At 32.7% G+C, this 26,805-nt stretch overlaps 2 protein-coding genes across 2 annotated transcripts; one reads left to right on the plus strand and one right to left on the minus strand.

Annotated features, from left to right (window-relative positions):
• Window positions 1–3,142: 3,142 nt before the first annotated feature.
• On the minus strand, window positions 3,143–5,592 carry LOC114387516 (GDSL esterase/lipase 5-like). Its single transcript, XM_028347718.1, has 5 exons — window positions 5,273–5,592; window positions 4,694–4,812; window positions 4,303–4,533; window positions 3,941–4,199; window positions 3,143–3,670 (listed from the first exon to the last, which is right to left on the minus strand). Exons 1-5 carry the CDS (start codon window positions 5,571–5,573, stop codon window positions 3,369–3,371), a joined length of 1,212 nt encoding a protein of 403 aa, XP_028203519.1. The 5' UTR covers window positions 5,574–5,592; the 3' UTR covers window positions 3,143–3,368.
• A 3,803-nt stretch (window positions 5,593–9,395) lies between these two features.
• On the plus strand, window positions 9,396–11,472 carry LOC114385918 (protein MAINTENANCE OF MERISTEMS-like). The gene is made up of 5 exons (XM_028345950.1): window positions 9,396–9,770; window positions 9,866–10,525; window positions 10,607–10,885; window positions 10,913–11,197; window positions 11,278–11,472. Exons 1-5 carry the CDS (start codon window positions 9,396–9,398, stop codon window positions 11,470–11,472), a joined length of 1,794 nt encoding a protein of 597 aa, XP_028201751.1.
• The last annotated feature ends 15,333 nt before the right edge of the window (window positions 11,473–26,805 follow it).

Raw genomic sequence — 26,805 nt, forward strand, 5'->3', positions numbered from 1 at the left:
AGTCCTTTAAAATCTTGTAAATTCATAAGGTCCTTCTAAATCTTATGAATTCATGTCTTATAAATTTATTAAAATTCAAATTATAAAATTCTTTTAAGAAAATCTTAAAAGTCGTAACATTCTCGTAAAGTATTTTTTAAAATATATAGAATTTTTTTATGTTAATATTTTTTAAAATCCTAAATATATATTGCATAGATGCAGTAAATAGGATTGGTCCTGACATTCTGGGGTTCTTGTTATATATAAATATTAAAAATATAAATATATATTTCATAAAAAATAAATACAGAATTTCATTAAAATAATATATAATTTATTATATTAAGTGAATAACATGATTTTAATAAATTTAAAATATATATATATATATATATATATATATATATATATATATATATATATAATATTTTTTATTCAATTTACTAATGTTATCATCTATCATTTAATTTATGCATTCAAAAAAATATTTAGTGGAAACATTTATATATAAATACACCCCTATAAAAAACAAATATACACAATATGTGTATACTATATTTTTTTTCTATATTGATATTATGTAATTTTATTTTTCATAACTTCTCTATTTTTTTTCCTATGTTTATCTTCCTTTTTCATTTCGTATTAGATTTTACATGCACTCTCTCCTCTTCATATGTTCTCTTATAACTGAAGATGATACACTTCTAAAAAAATATACAACCATCATTCTCAATAATTTTTAAGGTCGCTTAATTTTTTTCTAAATAATTTTAATAAAATAAATAGATAATAAAGGTTATTCTATTGTTTGAAGCAGGGAATATATTATTCTTGAATTAAAAAATAAGTTTTCCTTTAATAAAAATTGAGAGTCAATTATACTTTCAAAATTTTAAATATGATATCTAAATTAAATAAAGAATTCCTATCATTAGAGTTGTTATTGTGAATTTTATAAACTAAATCTCTTTTCTCCGACTGCAATTCTATAGCTTATATTTTTTGTTTAATTTATATAAATATATATAATTTTTATGGTGTGTGATTAATTATTATGATTATTTTAGTTGTTGGTTAAATTTAATAAATCAATTTTAAATTATAATTTATTTAAGATTTGGCTATTAAAAAAGTGTTTTGCTCTATCCCTATCATCTATTATCTAAAAAATATCATCATTTTGGATTAAAACTTACGTATATTTATGTTCATTATCAATATTATTAAATTTTAGGTTTAATTTTTTTATAATTAAATTTTTAGTTTGTAGTTTTTATTTTGTTGGAAAAAAAATAAGCATGTCAGTTATTAAAGATCTATTACATGTTAATATGTCACAATTAATTAGAAATTTTTATTTGACATTGGTTTATGAATAAAACCATTAGAAGAAGAAAAACCAACAATTAAAAGAATGATATTTCTTAATCACATGCCATATTTTAATTTAAATAAAAATATATAAAATAAAACAACAATTTTAATCTATTTATAAAAATGATGTAGATTCTTTTTTACTATATACCTATATATTTTTCTACAAATTCTGGGTTCCTCTAAGTCATGAACCTTGGCCATCGCCCCTTGATCAAGGCCAAGGGCTGGCCCTGTAAGGGATAAAATGAACTACCAGTGAAAAGCTTTTTTTTTCATATTTTTATTTTTTGCATTTTTCATTCTCATGGCCGATATCCTCTTCACTTTCACCTGCTGCATACGGAGACAGTTTTTCCTTTTTTTTTAAAAAAAAATATTATTCATAAGAATCGAAAATAATATCATATGATTCATAATTACTCATGAACTTTTATTCAAGCAATTGAATTAGACCCTTTACAATGGTTACAGTTTCTTTAATACATAAAATGGAAGACTTTTCCATTTTTTCCGTTTTTTTGGCCGGTATCTGAATATCACACTCTGGCAGCCAACTATATTAAGTCCAGGTAGATACAACAATTAAAGATAGCATAGTTTTTCCTCTTAGTTTTAATTAATTTGTTGTTGCTGCATTCTCAAGAGACACAAACTTGAAATTTGTAATTAGTCAGAGCAATTTTTATTTGCGGATCTACGTAGAAAGATATTTTTTATAACAACAAATAAAGATAGCATAATTTTTCCTCTTCGTGTTAATTAATTTATTGTTGCTGCATTCTGAAGACACACAAACTTGAAATTTCTAATTTGTCAGAGCAATCTTTATTTGCGGATCTACGTAGAAAGAGTTTTTCATTCGTTATAATAAATAAAGTGTTATCGATCAAGTTTACTTTTATACTTACAAATAAATTACATTCTCGTCTCTTAAGAAACATTTTAAAAAAATTCAAAAAGAAAGAAATACTTAAATTAGACTTTTTATTTTCAATATAAACCAACCTAGGAACAATGGCAAATAATTATGAATATACCTCCCAGCATACCGCTGGAATATGGCAAATATTTTGTATCATCTACATCTAATTATGAATATCTTGTTTTTTTATTGTAATATTATTTATGAGGAAAATTGATGTTTCAAATAGCTTTATTATCAGATTTGATTTTTTTTTTTGTTACCCAAAACTTGACGTGGGCTTGGGACTCAAATCATGATGGCCTTCCTTAGTGATCTTGACAACAAATTTGATGGAAATATACTTCAATATTTAAGTCAATATAATGAATTATAAGTGTGAATAAGACTAATTGACCAAAAGTTTAGACTGAGATTATTCATAATACCTAAATTTGATTTCTCAAATGTAGTAACTGAATTAATAGTAAAAATCAATATCAAACGAATCAATCCATCAATAAAAGAAAAAAGTCAAATGTTATTTTGGTTTTACTAGTCCTTGACATAGTTTAAAAACTTGTTGATAAATTTCACAATTTATTTATAACAATGAACATCAAGCTTATAATATCAGGCTTGTGTTATGATATGCAACTTTTATTGTTCAATAAAATCATCATGATAACTCTGCCAATTAATTCACAAATTTTTTCACAATAAGGTTGAGAAATCTGTAAATCTAAAGTTAAAATCATAGTAAGTATTAAGGGTAACTAATATTTTCAAATTTCATATAGATTGGGAATTGAATAAAATTGCCACTTATTAAATAAATAATGAAAAGATTAGCAATATAAAAGAGTAGAAAATTCATTGAGTCCAAAGATCCATTTGAAGTCCTCATTTTTACCTATGTTTTTGCTGTTTTTATACAGGAAAGCAAAGCACTTAAAGTTCGAAGATTTGGTGCTTAAAGCGCCAGGATTCGCACTAAACACTAAAGTCACACACTTTGCTCATATTTTGAATTTGTATATAACATACAAATATTCAAAATTTCTAATGTTATTTTAACTTTTATTGTTTCTTTTTTAAAATAAACTCAGTAGTGAAATTCTCCATGGTGAATTTCTGGGGCATCAACTACATCAGCAATAGTGAGCTTGATCTCTTTGTTGAAGAAGTTTTCTAAATTGTATGGCCCTACCGAGGAAGCTGGTCCATTCCATAACGCCTTAGCGAATTGCTCATGGATCTTCTCTGTTGGGTGAAAAGAATCCCACCATACAAAATCGCCAACATTGTCACATAAACTGAACTCTTTAATTTTCTTTGTACCCCCACAAGTGAAGACACCCCCATAAGGTCCACTTCCACAGCAAGCATTAACTCCATCGTTAAAACCTTCCACAAAAAACAAGTTTTGATTTGTTACGGGTTGTGATTTGCATGTATTAGTGACAGTTAGGATGATTAATTAATGAAAAATGATAGAAATACATTCTCTATCACACTCTTCTGAATACAATTTTTTATTAGTTGAAATTTATTAAAAATAATAAAATTTTGTATGTTTCATGTGATTTTTTCTTCTGATTTTATAATTTTCATAAATTTTAACAGCGTATTTAAAAAAATGAGCTAAAAATTGTGTTAGCAAATTACTATACTTACCATAATTTGGGGGGTCATCTATTCTTTCTCGAAGCCAATCATAGAAATTAGAGTTAGAGTACATGAATCCTTCAAGGACATGCTCGAGGCTTGTGAGGACATTACTCAAAGCATTATTATGTGCTAGAGCAAGAGCAGAAGCTGCTTCAAAACAACCATCTTTGTTGGCTTCCGGGTTTAAAGCTCTAAGAGCTGGCAAACAACCCAAAGGAGACAAACTTAAGAACCCAAACTTTCTAGCCCCTTTCTCATATAGAGTCTGTACACACCGAAAGAGATTAATTTGTTATATTTTTTTTTTATTAAGAAAGCTAATTTGGACTATATTTAGTTTATTTAATTTTGTAGCTAATTAGGCTTACTTGGATTGCCTGTGTCAAGTTTCCAATGACCATTCTAATATATTGTTCAGGATTGTAGCTTTCTTGCATTTTCGGGTTACCTAGATAACCACCCATGTAATCGTTGCTTCCTATGCTAAAGAAATAAATTGCTTCTGAGATCAATTCCTTTGCCTTCTTCTCTCCAAGCTTTTCTGATAATAATATTCTCACTTCTTCAAAGTGACTTAATTGTGTTTGAAGGTCAATCACCTATATATAAATAGCAACTTATTATGGAGTTCTACATAAGTCTGGTTCACAAGTTACAAGTCACATAGATATACAGGTGGAAAATAATGAATGATGTTAATATCTAAGATAGCAATCGTGGCACATATCACATGCTTTTTCAATGAATATAGTAATTTACCAGTCCCTGATTGGTTTCAACAAGAACACCGGCCCCACCAGAAGCAAAGTTGGCACCGTTACTATAATCAGCATTTGGTTGTAAAAACGGAGGAATTAGTGGCAGATTAGCATATTCAGCTGTATCAGAAAAAGAAGAAAATACACAAATATATTCAGCTGTATCAGCATGTAGTAAAAGTTAATTTAGCACACACCAAGGACAAAATATAATATTGGCTTCAAAAACAAGAAAAATTCAATGAAGTAACCAAAACGTGTCTCATGATCACTCCTTTTCTGGTCATTGAATTATTACAATATTACATAAAAAATAATAGAGTTCTTTTTTGTGCGTAAAACATAGAAATCCTCTATAAAAAACAATCCTATTCCTATCAAATAAGACTACCGAAAGTAAAACTCTCCCTCAGTATTCAATGCAACATTGCATATTTGGAATTTGGAATTCGAGATCATTGATTAAGCTAAAACAACTTCACATCAGTTGATCCATGTGTTCCGTGGTAAATAATAGAGTTCTGCATTTGAAGGTAAATTTAACATTGAAAAAGAAAATAGGATATATGTTAGCACATACCTATGAAATCTACAATGACACGGCCATCTGAGAATCGTCCAGTGGGTTCTTGAAAAAAACCATTTTGTCCATATGGCTTGTAATCTGCTTTGTTCTCAGGAATAGTGTTTATGTAGTTGTTGTTGCCAGAATCTACAGTAGAGTCACCTAATATGAAAAAGGCCTTAGTAGTAGTGGTAGTTGTGCTGGTATTAGTTTCGTTTATGAGGCTCTGGGATTTGCTGAAACTCATTGAAGCAATGAACTGGATTAAGGTTATGCAGACAAAGGAGCAATCCATAGGAAAATTTTGCTTTGCCATCTTGTGAAGACTCTTCAATTAATCCACCTTTTCAATTATGCTAAGGTTATATATATAGTAGCATACTATGCTTTCACCGGCGTTACAACCGATGCAGTGGTCCAGCAAAAACGTGACTAGTATTAATTCAGCTTATTATGATGATACACGTTTAATTTTAGGCTACAATATATTTGTATCCCTTGTCTTATTTTTTTTTAATTTGAGTTTGATTTTATAAGTTTCTTTAAAAAAAATATTTTGATCTCTTTAAAAATTAAATTGATATTTTTGTTACCTTATCACATTAAATTGGTCAATTTGATGCCACGTTAGTGACAGAAGTCATTTAAATCAATATTTATCATGTCAGCAAAAACTAATAGTTGGTTTAAAAAATTAACAAAACAATCGATTTAATCTAACAAACACTTTAAAGGGTTTAACATGAAACCTTTTTAAACTCAAAAAAATAATATAGAAAATAATAAGATGGGTGACTAATTTTAGCCTTAATTTTATATACTCAAGCACTCATCATATTCTCCTATGCAAATCACTGGTGTCTCACTTTAACTTTTCTATGTATTTAAAAAAATATATAAACTTTAAGCATGGAGACAATGCATATTATATATATATAAACTATTCTAACTAGTACAAATTCATATAAACTATCCTTTTACAAGGGAGACAATGTAATTTACCTTGAATATAACAATTCTTTAATAATTTCTTCTTTTTTTATCAAACAATAGTTTCTTATTTAAGCCCATACACAAGGCATGTTAATTTGGACAGATCATTGTAATTGCCAACCAAAGGAATCCGAGGTGATTATTACAATGCAAATACGTGTATATGTTGATGCAGTACATGATAAATTGAACTACATAAAAGCCATGTTCTTTTGCATTTTTCCTTCTCATCGCCGTATCCTTTTCACATTTCAGGTTCACCTGCAGGCGGAGAAAGTTTCTTTTTGTTTTTTTTTTTTTTTTTTTATAGAGATGGAGAAAGTTTCTTTAATACATAAAATATAGGAATATATATTTTTTTCTATGATCTAAATACACGTATATCAATGTGAACTAGACTTGTCAAAATCAAACTGATCCTAACCATTAAATCTATCTCATCTTAACTCATCCTATAAATAAGTTAATTCAACAAGATTCACTTATAATTTAATTTTGAAAGAAAAAATAATTCCACTTAATCCATCATGGATTGTGAGTTAAATGAGATGACCCACCAGTGTACCTAAAAGTAAAATAAAATTACAAAAATTAATTCTTTTTAAAAAAAAAAATTGAATGAATTAAAAAATATTAAATAAATAACTTTTTTACTGTTCACACACTACATCGCACCACACCTACAACAAGACATATTATTGTGTCTATTAAATTAGGATTATTTTAGTTTAAGCTTGTGTAATTTTTTAGGTGGATCCCGACCCACCACATGTTAAGCCCAGGTGGATCCAATTCAATTTTTTAAACAACTGTGAAATGGGCGTTGTTAGGTGCACCCAGCAAAATTGCTGGTGCACCCAACAATTCAAGGAAATACCAAAAATACCCTTCATTTAAAAAATAAAAGTTAATATATTTTTTTAAAAAAAAAACACTTCTTCTTCCACGCCTGTTTCTTCTTCCCCTTGCTTCCGCGCTTGTTTCTTCTTCCCCGTGCACCCAACAATCTCCATTCGTGCTTCTTCTTCCCGGATATTGGCTTATTCCCTTCTTCCTCCGCGCCCTCATTTGCTTCTCCATTTCAAATTTGGTTCCCTTCATTTGAATCTCATTGCGTTCTCCCCGGATATTGGCATCCTCCATTGGCTTTGTTTGTTCGTTTCTTCCGCCATCAAGGTTAGTCTTCTAACCTCCTCGTATATGTTTGATGGCGTAAATGGTCGTAGGAACCTTAGGGTAGACGATATTAGTGATCGGTGGTGGTTAAGGTTGAAGACGAAGGTTCTTCCGCGAGAAGAACCTTCTTCCGCGCGTGTGAGAGTGGCTTTTGGGTATTGTAGCGGAAGAAGGTGTTCTTCCGTGGGGTCCTGCAGAAGAAATGTGAAAGGTTCTTCCGCGGATTCCTGCGGAAGAAGGTTTTGCAGGATCTTTCGCATGATCCAGCGGAAAAAGGTTCTGCAGGATCTTTCGCGGGATTCAGCGGAAGAACGTTGTCTTCCGCGGATCCCGCGGAAGATCCTTCAGAACCTTCTTCCGCAGGCTACATGTTCTTGTCGCGGAAGAACATGTGGAAGCTTTTGCAGGGTACATGTCCTTCTCGCTGAAGAACCTGCGAAACTTCTTTCGCGGATCAAGTTTTGCTGTGTATTTTGTTTTTTTTTTGCTTTTTTTTTTAGATTATACATGAACCATGATTTTGTTCATATTATTAGTTAGTTTGTGTTATTTAGTTGCTATTAAAAATTGCATTTATATGTAAATTGAAATTATATTTGGTGTGATTTATATATGCATTAGGATGTTTAAATTGAATTGTTAGGATGTCTAAATGACTGTGTCCCTGTTGTTGCCTTTCCAAACATTTGTGGACAAAATTATAAAGACTCCACTAAACCTAAAACTTTACAGCAGTGAATCTTAAAGATATGTACCTTTTGTACAAAGCTTAAACCTCATACAAGGGCATATACTATAGACTGTCACCATGTGCTTATTATATGTATGATTGGAAGTTCAAAACATAAATTTTAGTCTCAGAAACTGAGTGTTAGGGGAAGAAGAACTCCTCAAATGGAGACACGCCATTAGTTATATTTCGGTATTTGATTCTAAATTTTTGTTAGTGACATTCTATATTCTAATCCCCCCACATATATCAGGTAAATGTGCATATGTGTCTTTGGTTAAATAATACTGACATCAATTCACGTGTGACAACATAATGTAATGACAATTAAAAGTTATTAACACAAGTGATTTGATAGCTGAATCTTTTTAATTAAGATCTGGAGTTTGATCTTTGACTTGATCATGAAATCACAATTAAAAGTATAATTTATCTTAAAGTGGATTAACGAAGTGAAACAAAGATTAATTGATTTCTAAAATAAGATGTCTTAAATACTTCATGGGAATTCTTTTGATATTGAAAACAAATTTGTCTAATCTGATACCTACACAATCTAAGCACTGTTATAAGCATAGGAATTCAAAGCTGATACCATATGAGATAAGTAGAAATCGGCGAATCACAAATACAACATCGCATCTCATCATCACACAATGTTACATTTAAGCATATCAGGGCTTGAAAAATGAGTGAATCTCATTTGTGAAGGTAGACATATGGAGTAAACCAAAACATTTGGTTCCTGTTGTTGTAACTTAACCAAAATTCCAACCTCTCGAAACCAAACCAAACCAATTGATTACATGCACTCCATGTTGTCTTTTGATAGGATTTAAAATAAATTGGTCCAAAGAACTACTTTGTAGACCCTTTTAACCTCTTTTTATGTGTAGGAAGCGAGAACAGTGTCAAAGAGTACCTTACCCATCCAATTGATTACACGCACCTTACCCATCCAATTGAGTGAACCAACATAAACTAAATTGTATTAGTCGTGAAATGATACATTTGGACACAGTGGCATTAGAATTAGATATGAAGATATTCTTAACAAAAGGCCCTACAAAGTTTTCAACCTTACATGCAAATAGAGGTTTGAAAACTTAATTTGACCAAATTAGTAAGAAACATACAAAACATGTGTTTGAACAAATTTGTAATGACAAAGCTTTGTTACCAATTATTTGAATATTTAATTTGACCGAAAAAAGTAAATGTTCTTCATGATTTCAGATCATGGTTAGAACACGAGGTTTAGGTCGTGCGTTAGGAGCTAGTAAAGGTAGAGGCATTAATGAGGATGCGCATCAGGTTGATGTTCCTCGGCGTCGCAGGCCTACTGCTTCAGCATGTAGGCAACGGGTTTGTCTGCGTGAGGACGTCACAGAGAGACCTGAGGATGTGCCTCAGTCGCATGAGGATGTTCCTCATGTGTCTGATGCCACCCCAGAGATGACAGGCGCCGCCGATGCTGTTCACACAGAGGGAATGGCTACTGATGGGAGCTTGGGGTCACTTGCTGCAGATGAGGGATTCCCCGGTGGACCACGCGACCCATCGATTTTGACCGGTTTTGCTGAGCATGTCACACACAGCATCTGGAGTGGCCAGGTACGTAGTTTTTAATGTTGACTAATTACATAAAAATTATTTGTAGTTGGATCGTTTTTTATATACACGTTATTATAAATTGTTATTCAATTTAGGAACAACTTGATCTGAAGTTGGTCTCCCATGGTAGAAAAGTAGATAAAATTGGGAGACTAGCGCCTCAGATCGAAGGCATGATTGATGCCACCGAATTGAGTCCACTGATCAGGTGTTCTATTATCACCACTGATCCTGGACTCATATCCGCCTTCATCGAGAGGTGGCATCGCGAGACTAGCACGTTCCACCTGCCAGTAGGCGAGTTGACGATCACGCTGGATGACGTGGCGTCACTCCTACACGTCCCCATCACTGGCGCGCTGCATAAGTTCGAGCCGCTGGTTACTTCAGACCCGATTGGTCTACTGACGGAGCTTCTTGAGGTCAGTCATGAGGAGGCTACATTTGAGACTCGACAGGCTGGTAGGCCTCATGTCCGGTTGGGGTGGCTTCAGGACTTGTATGAGAGCCAGTGCAGGGCCAGACGATGGGTTGTAGCAGCCCGAACGTATCTGCTCCACTTGGTGGGTTGTACTCTTTTCGCCAACAAGAGTTCAACCCATGTACATGTCATGCACCTAGAGGCTTTCAGGGACCTGGCCCAAGTAGGGGGATTCTCCTGGGGAGCGGCTGCATTAGTTCACATGTACGAGCATCTGAATGACGCGTCGCAGGCCTCTACACGGCAGTTGGGCAGTTATATTATACTTCTCCAGGTACTTATTATTACTGATAATTTAAATTGAAGTAGCATTGAATCCCTTTTTTTTTTATTGATGTTGACTATGTGTTTGTAGTGCTGGATATACGAGCACTTTCCTATAGTGCATACATGCGTCGTTCATGATGCTTATGATGAGGGGAGCCCACGGGTCTGCAGGTGGCTTACGGGTAAGGCTCATATGACGGGGATCAAGGGAGCCCCGTATCGGAGACGTCTGGATGCCCTGACTGTGACTGACGTGTGTTGGATGCCCTATGCTGAGCACCGGGGAGTCAGGGGCTTTGACTTGATATCGTCGTACACCGGCCAGCTCAGATGGGGTCAGATTGTGGTGTACGTTCGACCTGAGCGGGTTCTTTGACAGTTTGGCTATCTTCAGACGGTCCCTCCGCCGCCGATTTGTGATTCTTTGACGGGTGATGATATAGATGACCGGTGGTTGCATTTTTCAGACCATTTGGTGCTTTCAGGGGAGCTCTGTGTAGTTCCTGGACCAGTGGCGCCAGACTACATGAAGTGGTTTTTTCAGATATCGCACACGTTTGTCACGCGAACCGAGGAAACTGCTGAGCCGAGACATCCACCTCCCCCTCATGATGAGGAGTTCGTCGAGCCACCCATCCCCGAGGTTTCAATCGCGTCCTATCTCCCTACGCATTCAGTGGTAAGCATAACTTCTGTAATTTCTCATAATTTAAATTTTTTAAAAATGTGATACTGACTTTGTTATTTTGACTGTGACAGGTTGACTGCGAAGGATGTCAGGGGATGGCTGAGGATTTAGGAGCGATTGCTGAGGATTTGGAGCGGGTCATCAACCTCAGGATGGTCACTGAAGGCACTGACTTATATGACATCATGACTCATTGTCTGAGGAGAGCTAGAGGTGACGCCACAGATGAAAGTCTTAGGCCACACCAAAGACGCTGCATGGATTAGAATTTATATTTTTATTGTACTTAAATTATTAATTTTAGTATTTGTTTATGTATGTGATAAAACACATTTACTTGCATCATTTATGATTTATGTTTGTCTCTCTATAAATATATGCTTTGAAATTTAAATATAAACCACACACATGAGTCACATTTATAATTGTATTTGAATATATGAAATAAAAAAGATAAAATAATTTAACAAGGAGATTTTCGCCTGCTTTGTAATTTAATATCAATATATAAATATTATTTGTTTTAGGAAAAGAAAAAAAATTGTCATGTAGAAAATAATATGTTATTCCATTCATTCAAATATGGAAAGAAAAAATAAAAATTATGACATCACAATTTTATTAAAGAAAAAAAATATGTAACATAAACTTATTATTTATAGTATTTATTTTAGGAAAAGATAGTATTTTAGAATTAAAATAGTATTTAATAAATAAAATTAAGTTGTATCAGTATTTATTACTTTTTTAGTAGTAGTAAATATTTGCCTTTATAAAAAAATTAGTCACTGATAAAATTGATTTATATTTTAAACCAATGTTATGGTGACTAACAAACTTTTAAAAAATAATCAAAACATCTCTATTTTTTGTTTTTAGTACATCTGGTTTTTTTAGAAGAAAAATTGATGTAAAACCATTTTGAATGTGAGGTAAAATTAATTTATCCCAATTTTGGTCAAATTTTCTTTGTTATTAAAATTTAATTTGTAATTTAAATGTTAAAATTTATAACTATTCTGAAATTATATAATTTAACCGTATATATGCGTACAGTAAAGACATTTAAAAGTTGGTTTTGGGCCTGTTAGAAACATGCCTAAGTATCCCTGTTCGGGCTTTTTTTAAAATTATGTGGGAGCCGCTTGAGACTGTCGAGGGTCGCTATTTGTCATGTTTGCACATCAAGGAACCCAAAAAAATAAAAGCAGTGCCCCGTTCCATCGAATCAGACATCAAACCGAGGCACCAAAAATAAATAAAAAAGTTGGTTTTGGGCCTGTTAGAAACATGCCTAAGTACCCATGTTCGGGCTTTTTTAAAAATAATGTGGGAGCCGCTTGAGACTGTCGAGAGCCGCTATTTGTCATGTTTGCACGTCAAGGAACCCAAAAAAAATAAAAGCAGCGCCCCGTTCCATCGAATCGGACATCAAACCGAGGCACCAAAAATAAAAAAAGTTGGTTTTGGGCCTGTTAGAAACATGCCTAAGTACCCCTATTCGGGCTTTTTTAAAAATAATGTGGGAGCCGCTTGAGACTATTGAGGGCCGCTATTTGTCATGTTTGCACGTCAAGGAACCCAAAAAAAATAAAAGCAGTGCCCCGTTCCATCGAATCGGACCTCAAACCGAGGCACCAAAAATAAAAAAAAAGTTGGTTTTGGGCATGTTACAAACATATAACTAGCATTCAGTTGAACACAAATATAACAATTTGGACAAGCTAGTCAATTTGTTCACGCAACAATTCATTAATTACATGAACTTAAATCCAATCATAAATATAGATAAATAAATATTACAAGTTCAGTGTCCGGTTAGGTCTACGTGCATTGTATTAATTGTCATTAGGCTTAAGTAGTGTTGCATTCTACCTACATATGCAGTTGGCCATTGTTTTGCCTCCGGATACGAAATGCTTGACCACAACAACGCCATAGGCGATAAGGGACAATGATCTTTCAGATAAACTTGTGTTAAGTGAAATTACAATAATAACTTAGACGAACAAACCAACTCATTCAATAATTGAAATTATTTGAGTAAATGAATTTTCAATGGATCTGAACAAAATGACTGTCAAACACATGACCGACGCATATCATGCGGTGCGTAGAAGAATCGGCCAGTGGTCGACTTCTGAGAGGAAAAAATGTGAAGCTTTGTTGTCGTGACAACGATATAAGGATTACATTATATCTTGACGCAATTACATATCCCATATCCGTTATATCCATCCATTTGTCCATACTAACCTAAATCACAAAAAAAATACATGTGTCACTCATGTAAACATTATTTATATAAATAAAAAGCATAAAACACATACCTTGGATAACCCATCCACGTGTAGGGACAACCTCAGCTGTTCATATCTCTCCGTGCCACCAAAGATCTTTATGTAGTCTTGCGACCATTTGCCAAGTTCTTTAATCAATTCGTTACGCATCACGGCCCAACACTCTTCTCCCATACCTAACAAAGCAAAAATTGATCGATATCAACAATTACCATCCGCTTTCACATCAACAACTTCCTCAATGAAACCATGCATAAATGGCGGAAATTGATCCAAAATGGGGATCATCCTTGCTGGCTTCGGTGGTTCAAAATATGATGCACTGCGTCTGACTGATGTGTTGCTGTTTTGAACAGAATGATAAGCATTAACATACTCCCAATAAGATGGATCACGCTTTGTCGATCTTTCGCTTATTTTCATTACCTTTTTCGGGGCACCTTTCGTCTTAACCTTTGTTGGAGGAGGACACATAGAGGTCTCATCGGGAAACGCAAATTCTCAGAGTTTACTCTTGAAAGTAACTTTCCTGCAAACATCAAGTTCCTTGAATCTTTTATATATTCTATCCATCTCTTCCTTGAAGCTCACTTCGGCCTCACATAGCCCCTGGTCAGAAAAACTAAGTCTCCTCCAGTACATATGGACTGCATCCAGTGGGATGCTGCCACCATCATACCTTTGTAGCTCGCATGCACAAGGAAGACCTAGCATGGTTCTCAAGACACAACCACAACAAGACAGATTGTCTTTGAAATGACGTACGCGCTCAAACTCAACCGAAATTTCATTTAAAGTGTACCTTGACACCATTCCCAGAAGCCTCTTGTATAAGGTTTTCTTAAAAACATGACCAACAACATTTGTACTTGTTTCGAAGGATGCTCTAATTTCAGTGTGTTGCAGCGTCATCATGTTTTTCATTGCATCCCAAACACCACAGATGTCTCCAACGCTATTCTGTAATACCCTTTTCAGAGACCAATGAGCAGATTCAACCCTACATTTAAAACACACAATAGAAAGACAAATTAATAACAATAATGTTCCTAACAATCATTAAAAGAAACTTGACTAAAATAAAAAAACATTTAAATACCTATTTGTTGTTGTGTTTCCTAGGTGCATCACCTTATTCGTCCAGGCCGTGATAAATTTCCCCTTGTGTGGGACAATCCATGTCTCACATACATAGTCAACGAACATTGGCCACGGGGAACACGCTACTTGAAACCTTTGAAGGAGCTCAGGGAACTCCTGTTCTGAAGGACAATCTACCAGGTTACCCCAGCTATCCATTATGTAGTCCCAGGCATTCTTCTGACCAATTAGCGATTTGCACTTTGCCTTCACATTCTTATCTATGTGAAACCTGCACAACAAATTCGTACACTCCGGAAACACAACTTTCACAACATTCATCAGGGCTAGGTCTGTGTCTGTGACAATAACAACATGAAAACGATCGTTTCTTAAAAAAAGGCCTTGAAACCGTTCCAATGCCCATACAAGATTATTCACGCGCTCACCCTCCAGATATGCAAACCCAGCAGAGAAAGTCATCCCGGTTGGTGTCACCCCCACAAAGTCAAGCAATGGGAGCCTGTACCTATTTGTTTTGTAGGTACTGTCTATCAAAAAAACAAGATGACATGTGTTACATAACTTAACTGCATCTGGGTGACACCAAAACAAATCACGCACCACATTTTGATCCTTCAATCTATGCCAATGAATGTATTGGTCACGTTCAAGGAGCCTCATTAGGTGTTGCATTTCAGTGTCATCTCCTCTGATTGAAGAACGATATGCAATTCTTGCATTGTAGATTTGTTTGATTGTGGTGCAACTATTGGCGTTGTGCTCCTTCAATGTTAGAAGAATGTTTCTTGGTTTCACATTTGACTTCGTCATATCAGCAATGATATTCTTCTCATCATCTGTCAATCTCCCAGCATATGGATGTCCAACTAAGGTCTTCGCCAATTCATGGTTGTGAATCCCACATATCAGCTTCACCGTCCAACCTTCACCTCCATGCACTGGTTTTCCACGAATCTTAAAGGGACAACCACATTTTCTAGTGCCTGTGTCTCTTCTAACAAATTCTTTCTTCCTACACTTGTACTTACCGCTCCTTTCACACCCAATTAACACAAATGAAGTTCTTCCTCTGCTACCAGTATATGTATCAGACCTCATAATTACTGCAACAAAACCGTTTTCATGGGCAACCGTTCGAGCCCACTTCAAAACATCTTCTCGGGTTGCAAAGACCTAGAACACAACCACGACATATTAATTTTTACACAAATCATACATTAGACCAAACAACTAAAACTGATCGACATGATTACCTCAGAAGTATTAAAAGCATCTGAACAATCAACATGTCCTTCATTCACACCACAATTCTGTTCATCTTGAAAATCCATATCAACTTCTTCGGACATCGTACTGTAATATGCCCATTGATCTTCGTCCATCTTAATTCAAACTATAACTATCACCTGATTCAACATTCAACTAAATAATTTGAGCAATACATCAACCCAAAAGAATTTACAAACTATGAATATCGAACTAATTCAACATTTGACAATCTCACACAAATATTTAATCTACATATACATCAATATTTTAACAACAACCAAATTCAACTTTTAATTACATAATTTCAAAATTATAACCTACAAAGTTCATTTAACCAAAAAATACTTCAACCTAGGCAAAAAAATCAACACTTCAACCAAGAAATATATTTTTATGTTTCACATAAATTACAAATAGAATTAACCAAAATAACATTCAAAATAATCTTAAAACTAAAAATCATAAAACAAATTACTCCACGGAAGAAGCAGTCTTCCGCAATTGTAGTGTCAACAGCAGAAGACAGCTTCTTTCGTGGAGTCTCGCGGAAGACATCTTCCGTGAGCACTCACGGAAGAAGCTGTCTTCCGCAGTTCACATTACAACTGCGGAAGACTGCTTCTTCCGTGGAATCTCGTGGAAGATGTCTTCCGCGAGACTCCACGGAAGAAGTTTTTTTCTTCCGCAGTAGTAATGTCATCGGCGGAAGAAAATTTCTTGCGTCGAATCTGAAACACTTACACCATTCCACTACCCAAAATAAACAGTCATACACAGAAAAACTATGTACCTTAGTTGACAAATATCACACCAAAGCAGAGCACAAGCACAACCAACACCGAGAAATATCGCACAGCACAAGCACCACCACGAAGAAAACAAAGAAAGCAACCATGAAAAAAAAACAGCTTTTTATAAATGAAATTGTTGATCAAGGGTATTTTCGGGTTTTTGAAAAATTGCTGGGTGCACCAGCAATGTTGCTGGGTGCCCCTAACAATTCCCCTATGAAATTCGTTTGTTTTTCTAATTCGGTCCGAATGTGAGGTGAGCCGAGTTAACTTGTAGATTTGGATTCATGTTGATGACTTCGGTGTGAAAGGACTAAATATATCTATTTTAAAATATAAAAACTAAATTGATCAAATTAAAACTACAAAACTAAATCAAGTTTGATGGTAAGAACAGGAACCAAAAATCATTTTTTTCTATTAGTTTTAATTTGCTGTTACTGCATTATTGAGAGACTCAAACTTAAAGTCTATTTAGTTAGAACAATATTTGTTGGCAGATCAACATGCTCATGGTAGAAAGAGTTTCATTTGTTATTTTAAAAAATTTGGTTTAGTTCTGAATAAAAGTTTGATTAATTAAGATTTATAAAAAATTTTCATTAATTTTTTGTTTCTACCATCAGTTTCTTTTTATCATTAAACGATGGCATGGCGTTAATTTTATTATTATTTTATTACATTTGTAGTGGACTATTTCCTAACCGCTTTTAACCATAAAATACTGTTTGTATGAAGTTTTTATAAGCTGCAGTATTTTGCTTCTCTCCTTCCTTTTAACTAATATTTCACTCCACTATAGTCAAACGCGGCACATAATATACCCTTGTAATTGCCTTCGATTTGTTCTATTCTCCCTCCAATTTTGTTGTGAAATAAATAAACTAGCGTATGTGGAGTGATCTACTGTAGCGGTTTCTTTCTTTTTGTCATTTTTATCTGATGAATGAAATATTAACTTGTGGCCAATGAGTATTCAATTATGATATTCGGGAAACATGACACCCACTAGTTTTATTGAATGAATCAAATGTTTTCTTTTGGGTTCCTCTACTAGGAAGGAATTTCGACTTACATGAGGAATTTTGATCTTCTTTTTGTATTTGTTTTTAAGTTTCCATATATGAAGTTTTTTTTGTAGCGATAGATTTGGGAGTGATGGATCTGGCGAAGAGATTTGAATAAATTCTCAACCTATTCCAAGCCCAACATTAATCCTGAATAGAAATTGATATTCACACTATTAATTTTACTATTCTCACTATCACTTTTTAAAAAGTAATCCCAATAGATAAAAGGGGTTCTTCTATAGTTTTTCCGTACCCCCACTACTTCCCCTACCCTCTTTCCCATTCTTCTCACCACCCTCCCCTTCCCTCCAATGTCTCTTTTCTTCTCTCTTTTCTCTTCTCCCTTCTCTCATACATCTCCCTTTCCTTCTTCCCCAACCCTTGCACCCAACTCCCCTTACCCAGTATTCTTGGTAAGGTTTTTTTTTTCTTCATTTTTTTATACACAACAAAAGTATGATTCTACTGTGTTTTGGGTTGAGAATCACAATGGAATTATACTTTCATTGTATTTTTTTTTAATTTTGGAAAACACTACAACAAAAGTATAATTTCTTCATGATTCTCAACCCATAACACAATGGAATCGCACTTTCGTTGTGTTGTTTTTTTACATTTTGAAAAACTCAACAGAACTATGATTTCATTGTGTTATTGGATGAATAAAACAACAAAATCATACTTTCATTATGGTATTTTATAAAAAAAAACAAAAAATCCACATAAAAAATGCGATTATGTTGTGTTATTGGATAAATGGTACAACGGAGTCGAATGTCCATTGTATAGTGGGGGGTGAAAGTAAAATAACACCATAGAATCATGATTTTGTTATTGGATAAATAGTACAACGGAGTCGAATGTCCATTGTACAATGGGGGGTGAAAGTAAAATAACACAATAGAATCATGATTTTGTTATGTTATTTAGGGGTGGAATCAAATAATACAATGAAATCATGATTTCATTGTGTTACCTAAGGTGCAAAAAAATTGTACAAGAAAATCGTGCTTTCATTGTGCAATTGGGGAGAAAAAAATAACAACGGAAGTGTACAATGAAAACGTACTTCCGTTGTTATTTTTTTTTACCTCTAATTGTACAACGAAAACACAATTCCATAGTGCAATTTCTCAAGGGGCAATTTCGAGATATGGCTAAAGTGTACTCACATGGGTAGTGCCATTAGTAAAACTAGTAGTGCGAATAGTAATACCCTAGATTTTCTCTCACTCACAACCATAATGCTCAAACCTTGCCACCTCCATTTGCAACACCTCCAAGAATCTAATTTTGTAAATATTTGGTTTAAGGATTGCATGAACTGAGTTTGTTTCATACTAGGGAAGCAATTTCTGCAACTTCTAGCCACCAAAAATCGTTTAACATCTTTAAATTGTTCAACAGGAAATGAAAACCCATTAATTAAATATTTTAAAATTTAACATATGACAATCTCATCGCGTCATCATTAACATGTGACAGAAAAAAAAATTAGGAACTTTGACGAGTCAAATTTTAGTTCAAGGACTAAAAACAAAATTTTAAAAAAGTCTAAAAACTAAAAACTTAGGTCTCATTTGGGGTGGTTCTGAGTTTTTGGTTTTTGATTTTCAAATACAATTCTCAAAACAAAACGGGTTCGAAAAATGGAGCTAGATTGGTTTTTAACTCAATTTCAAAACAGTTTTACATTCATTATCAAACCAAGAAAAAAGATTTTGTGAATTTGATTTTTAGTTTTAAAAAACACATTCTAACCATCACCGTCGTCACCCCGCCACTGCGTTCGCTGTTACCACCTTCATTGTCCCCATTCCACCATTGCCACCGCCGCCGCCGCCACCTCACCCTATCGTTGTCACCTATACCACCACCACACTGTTGTCACCACCATTCCACCACTGCCAACAACTATCACCTTAACCATTCCACCATTATTGTCATTACTACCACACCTCACCTTTGCCTCCTCATCCACCACCACACCGTTACCACCACCATTGTCGCTGTCACTGTTCCACCGCCTCCATTGTTGTTGTCGCTACTACTACCACTATTACACCCCACTACCATTGTCATCACCAACATCATCATTCTAGCACTACTATCGTCACTACCACCACCACCATTACACCGCTACTACCATCGCCATCATTCTGTTGCCACTATTCCACCCCTTCCCCCCTACCACCCAAAATTTTAAAAATCGAACCAATGATTGTCCCAGTCAAGGCATTGGATCAATGGTTGAACCAGTAGATCACTAATTGATCTGCATGATCCGGTTTTTATTAAAAAAAATTAAAACTTTATATCTAACCTTAATTGACCCAGCGTGTTTCCTCCCTTAGGCATGACTCGATTTAGGTCATTGGCTCATCGGTATAACCGTAAACTTAGTTAGGTCGTACCGAGTTGCACCAAGTTCAATGTATGATCGATCCGATATGCAACTCAACCCGACTAGACCTCCGGGTTGCGGTCGAATAGGTCTGACCAGCAGGATCAGTCTGGGTTTTAAAACACAATCATTACCATTCCACCGCTAATATCGTCATCATCACCATTCTAGTACCACCACCATCATCGTCGTTTCCATTATTTCAGCCCTACCACTATCATCATCATCACCGACACCATCATCGTCATTGCCACAACTCCCACCTCGCTACCTCTACCACCGCCATTATTTCATAATAGAGTCAGATAAGATAAAACAATTGACTCATTTTATTTATCTTCAATTTGTAATATCTTTTTAAAAACTAAAAACAAAGAATAAACCGAAACTCAAAACTCAAAACTAAAACTAATTTTGACTTTTAAAAATTTTAAAATTAAAAGAAACCACCATAAACAACACCTTAATTAATCCAATTATTATTGATAAAGATTACTTTTGTCACATTCTCTTATCTCCCCTCGTGAGAGATGCTTAAATTATACTAATACTTTTCTTGTTTCTTATTTCAATAAAAATAATATATTGAAACCTTTGGATAATGGCGAATAATTATGCATATACATCCTAACAATATCTTGTATTTTACTACAACTTGAACCTTCATTGACAATTAATCTTGAACAACTTTTCTTTTGTTTTAATATTACTTAAATGATGTTTTTTCTAATAGAACTTCAATGTTGTTTTAAATAGGTGTCGTGTCGGTTTTTTGAAATATGATTTAATTTTTGTTGTTGTTACCAAACACTTGATGTATAATTTTGGGACCCAAGTCATGATGGTTTTCTTTAATCTTTACTAATCTTACTTCTTGACAACAAATTTGATGGGACTATACCCACAAAAAATACTCAAATACATAATGGGTATGTTTGATAGGGAGGAATGAAAAGGGATGAAAGAGACTAAAAATTGAGTATTGAGTTAGGTTGTTTAATTGAAATGAAAGAGAGTGTAAAAGAAATGAAAATGTTAAATTAAAATAAGGATAAAAATTTATGCAGAACGCATAATCAATTATGTTAGTGTTGAAATTTTGATGTTTCATTATCCCTCTTCTGCCATGCATACACTTCCTTCTCTCTTTCCTTTCAGTTCTTTTCTTCACAATTTAAGATGAAAATTTCAGATGCAAGTGTAAGCACATAAGTCCCATAAATTTTCTTAAAACTTTCACTCATAACAAACAACCTCACATTCCCTCTTTCCTTCTATTTTAGTGCATTACAACTGTGTCTCTTTTTCCAACATTTGAACCAAATGGTGCCTAAGTCAATAAAAGTAGTTATAAGTATGAATGAGATAAAAATAAAATTAGAATAAGATATTTTTTATATGAGTTAGAATAAGATAATTCTTCATAGTTAAAATTGATTTCTTAGTTATAGTAGTTGGAATAAAAACTTGGAATAGAGTAGGCATAATTATACAATTGGGTCTCTAGTTGTTTAGAAATACTTCAATTGGATCCCTCAATTATTTAAAATTTCAATGAGGTCCTCCAATTTTTATAAAAAATATAATCGTACCATTTTCCATTAACTCTGTCAGTTTGGTTGTAGTGTTTTAAAACAATTGGAGGACCTGATTGAACTTTTTAATAATTGAGGGATCCAATTGAAATATATTTAAACAATTGAAGAACTTGATTGAACTTTATAATAATTAAGGAACCTAATAGAATTTTTAATTATAATTAAGTCATTAATTGCATAATTAAGATGATAGACTATTATATATTGGTAGTCTTCACTAAAGACAATCTTGTTCGAATCAATTAATCAATCAAAATAAAAGTTAAATGTTTTCTTATTTTCACTAGTTCTTGGCATAGTTTAGATACTTGTTGATAAATTTCTCAAGAATTGCAGACAATGTTAGGCATTTACAATAACTCATGCACATACTCAATCAACTGAGCTAGACCCCTTTGACACTTATATTCTAATATGCAACTTTGTTTTATCAATAAAGTTATCATGATAAAATTTTGTTTCTAATTCACAAATTTTTTCCACATTGAGGTTGAGAGATTTATACATATCTCAAGTACTACACGTATTATAAGAGTTTATGTATAGAAGTATTGTTTTAATTCTATCGATCATTATTTTTTTCAAAAAAAATTTGTGATCTTTTGATAGTTCATCCATTGATTTTTTTTATTTATCTAAAAAACAAAATAATAAATAAAATCTTTCTATTCGATTAAATTGATAATAAAATAAAATTAATATATAAAATAAAATAAAAAGCATCAGAAAAATAAAAAAAATACACAATAAATGAATAAGTAATTACTCAATGAGTATCCACCAAAAAAAAATTATGCAATGAGTTACATTGATCATATAACTTGTTATTCTTAAGCATCCTATGTGACATAAAGGCCAACATATAGTTATGCTATGTCAATCAATTTTAAAAATATAGTTATGCTATGTCAATCAATTTTAAAAAGGCTTAATTATTAAAATTTTAAAATGGTGCCTTTTTTATTTAAAAAGGCCAACATATACTTTTTAAGCTTCAATTAAGTCCCATTTTATTTTAAGAAAAAAGCCTTAATTAGGTCATTTCCATCCAAGATTGATGGCGTTAAATTACAAGTTTTTACAATTTTTGCTTATGAATAGAATAATGAAGACTAAAAATTATAATTTTTTTATTTTAAAATTAAGAAATTATAATAAAATACAATTTTAGAAATAATTATAATTAAAAACTATTGACAATTTTTAAATGCCAAAATAAGTTTTTTTTTTAAAATATAAATAAATTCAATTACATCTACTTTTTCCTTCCCCGTCAAATCCAAATCTTGCCAAAACCCAATTCCTTGAAATTTAAAAAAAAAATCAACCAATGAATAACAACACCAAACATCATGATGTTGTTGCAAGCCTTTTTCTCTGTTGTGTACATTGGAGATATGAAAGAAGATCGAGGTAGATCCATAGGCAATGACTTCCATATGAAGTTTATGCCAAAGTCAGCGATAAAGGTGTTGTTGTAGTGGTTGAAGGAAACATTGTTGGCGGCGTCGATAGCATTGGAGGGGAAAGAGTAGAAGAAGAGGCGATGGCGGGAGCAAAAGTAGTAGGTGGCAAGTGCATTGAAACGTTGCGGCGACAATTTTTTCTCCTTTTCAATTTTGATTCTTGTGGTATGTGTTGCTTGAACTTGCTTGATATTCTAAGGATAATTTATCATATGGAATTGGTTTTCTTTGTTGCCTTTCATGCAAATGAATGAAATTTTTGTTTTTTTTTTATTTGTTAAGTTGAAATAAATATTTGTTGTTGGTTGGAAAGTGAAAACTTACAATTGGGTGCTAAATGGTTTTCACAATTTCAAATAACATGTTGAAACTTTTTATGAGTTGAGAACCATTTTGTGTGCATCTTTTTTTTTTTCAATAAATGGATACAAAATCCTTTGGTTCCTCTACAAACTAGTAGACAAGCTGATCAGGAGTGCTAGCTTGCAATTATTTTATTTTATTTTTTAATTTAAAAATAAATAAATATAGTGGGGTTAAAATAACCACTATTCGTAAATAAGAACCGTTGGAATTTGTAATCTAACATTGTTAGTCTGAACTGAATTGGATGAAAAGAGTCACATTGAAGCATTTTTTTAAACGAGGACCCATCTGGAGTATTTGTGAGTTTTTTGTTTTTGATTTTCAAAAATAATTTTCAAAATAAAACACGTTTTGGGGAAATGGAATTGAAATAATTTTTAACTTAATTTTAAAACACTTTTACTTTTATTTTCAAAACTAAGAAAAAAGGATTTGTAAATTGAATTTTTAGTTTTAACAAAGCACACTCTTCCTACATTGGTAATAACCTTTCGTGTTGTCAACAACACCACAACCGTTGTCAATGTCATTGCCACAACCACTACCACCATCGACAATACTGCTATTGTCGTCATTGCCACCATTAACACTACCATCATTATCATGGACATTAACATCACCACCATCATCATTATCGTCACTATCACCACCACCGACACTAGTACCACCAACCACCATTATGAGTACCACAACCATCAACATTGGTATTGTCATCATTGACACTACTATCATTGCCATTGACAACATTGTCGTTGTTGTCGTCGTTATCCTAGCAAAAACACACTCTTAAATTAATTGCAATAGGATTGAAATTTTTTAAAATGATTTTTTATTAAACTCAAACAAAATTTTATAAATTTATTTTAAAAATTTTGAAACTAAAATTAAACCTTTTGTTATTTTAAAAATTTTTAAAATGAGTATGTTTCTTACCAATTTGACCAACCTTTGTTAGTTTAAAAAAGTAAGTTTAACTCTATATTTGCTTTAAAGAAAATGGGAAAGAGAGAAATAGAAAAAATAAAAATAGAATAAAAATATTAAAATTATATTATTTTATAGGGAGGAGAAATATAGAGAAAGAAAGTTTTTCTTTTATGTGAGATTCATAAGGAAAAATTTCTCCTTTAAATTGACATGAAAAAAGAGGAAAGGAAGACATTTTTTTATCCTTTATTTTGTTTCTAAAAAAATAAATACATTTTATATTATAAATGCTTTTTGAATAATAAAGAATAATCTAATGTAAGAAAAAATAGCAAAAAGTTATTCTTTTTAGATTAAATTTAATTTTAATTAGTTCAAGTATGTTTTTGATTCTTCTAAAAAAATAATGTTTTTCACATAACTCTTAAAAATATATATATATTTATATAAATGTGTTTCTCTCTTTCTATTCCACTCATCTAAATAAAATAAAGAGAAATATTTTCACTTATTTCTGTATTATTTTAGGAAAATCTTAAGCAAACCACTCAACAGTGGGTGACTTCATTAAAACACCCATGACATGGATTAAAAAATATTATTTTATTATTAAACATTTTTAATAAAATAAAAAGTAAAGCTAGAAGAAAATTTTTAAATCAAATAAAAAAGAATGAAAACAAGGAAAAGGTGATTTTAATATTCTAGCTAGAAGACTCAAATATTCTGGCTCCTACGCAAAACCATTGTTTCTCCTTCACACTCTTGTAAAGGTGATTTTGTTATTTTCGTTGGAGGTGGTTGATCTACAGTCGTCGTTGTTGATGTATTCGTCCCTTTGTCACTACATTAGTAAAACCCAAAATGTGTTCCACAATCGCTTCTACTTTGAACATTAGAGGGACAACTTCCTCAATGCACCCCTCGTGAAGGTTGGTTATCGCAAGTGAGACGATGGAGGTTGTTGGTGTGAAGTTGTGTCATTGTCGCTGCATTTGCATCAATGTGACTACGTTGGTGAAACCAAGTCTTTTTCCCTTAAAAATATGAGAATTTTATTTAGTCTTAAGAGAAGATGTTCATTCCATGGATTCATAATTTCATAGTTTTCTTCATAATTTTGGGGTTTGAATCATTGACTAAAAAATTACCATGCCTTAGAGAGGCTTGATGGGTGACTGATTGGGTAACAAGCTCCCACCACACAATCCTTTGATTCCTTTATTAAGGGGCTCTTCATTGTTGCTATATCTAAAGCATTAAACAAGTTTCATGCACTCATGCTTTATGATTTAGAATTTCCTTGTTCAGTATTTCATTGAGTTCAATAAAAGATGGAGAAACTAATTGATAATGGTGTTAATAGAACTCAACTAGTTATGTTAAGTTCACCAACATATCAAATGAAAAACCTCAATTTCTATATGCTTTTGATATATCTTGATTGATCTATGATGATTAAATGCTTTTCATCTATGTGAATTTAATTATATTATCAATTTGGACAAGAAAATGTTTTGATCTATTATGTAATTTTGGTGGTGCTAGCAAGAATGAAGGTGCACAAAATCCGTCAATTGTACCTGCAAGCAATTTATGAATCCTTTAATTTTTTTTCTTCAAAAAATTTATTATTATTATTATATTGGTACTTCTAAGAGAAGTCACTTTCACAATGATACATAGTTGAAGATTGATTCCCTTTCACCAAGGGGTGGACTATGGGGATTCCATGTTAACTTTTTTTATTATTATAATTGTTTTGGAGTTTTAACCTTCACCAAGGGGTGGACTATGGGATTCCATGCAAACTTTTTTTTTTATTATAATTGTTTTGGAGTTTTAATTCTTTACTTGTTTTGAGGTAAACAATTATAGTATTTTGTTAACCATTTGTAAAGACATTTTTACAATGGAAAATAGATAACATTCATTCAAATATCTATATATAGTTATTTGAATGTGATATTTGTCAACTCATTGACAAGTGCAACAAATTGTCACACGTAGTAAAGTACTCGGAAGTCCGAGTGTCGAATCCATAGGGACTTTGTTAGTACTTAGACTAATGCAAACCCAATTTACAAGCAAGAGATAATAAATTTAAAATAACAAATAGAAAAAGATAGAAGATAAGGTAAAGAAAAGATAAAATATTTAAAGATAAAATTATAAGATAACAAAAAAGATAAAATTAAAAGATAGAAGATTAGAAAAGTGAAAGATAAGAAAGATAAAAGATTTAGATTAAAAAGAAAGATAAATTCAAGATAAGATAATGTTGGGAACTGACTTGCCTGGCCT

This window comes from Glycine soja, chromosome 15 (assembly GCF_004193775.1).
Source record: "Glycine soja cultivar W05 chromosome 15, ASM419377v2, whole genome shotgun sequence".
NCBI lineage: Eukaryota > Viridiplantae > Streptophyta > Magnoliopsida > Fabales > Fabaceae > Glycine > Glycine soja.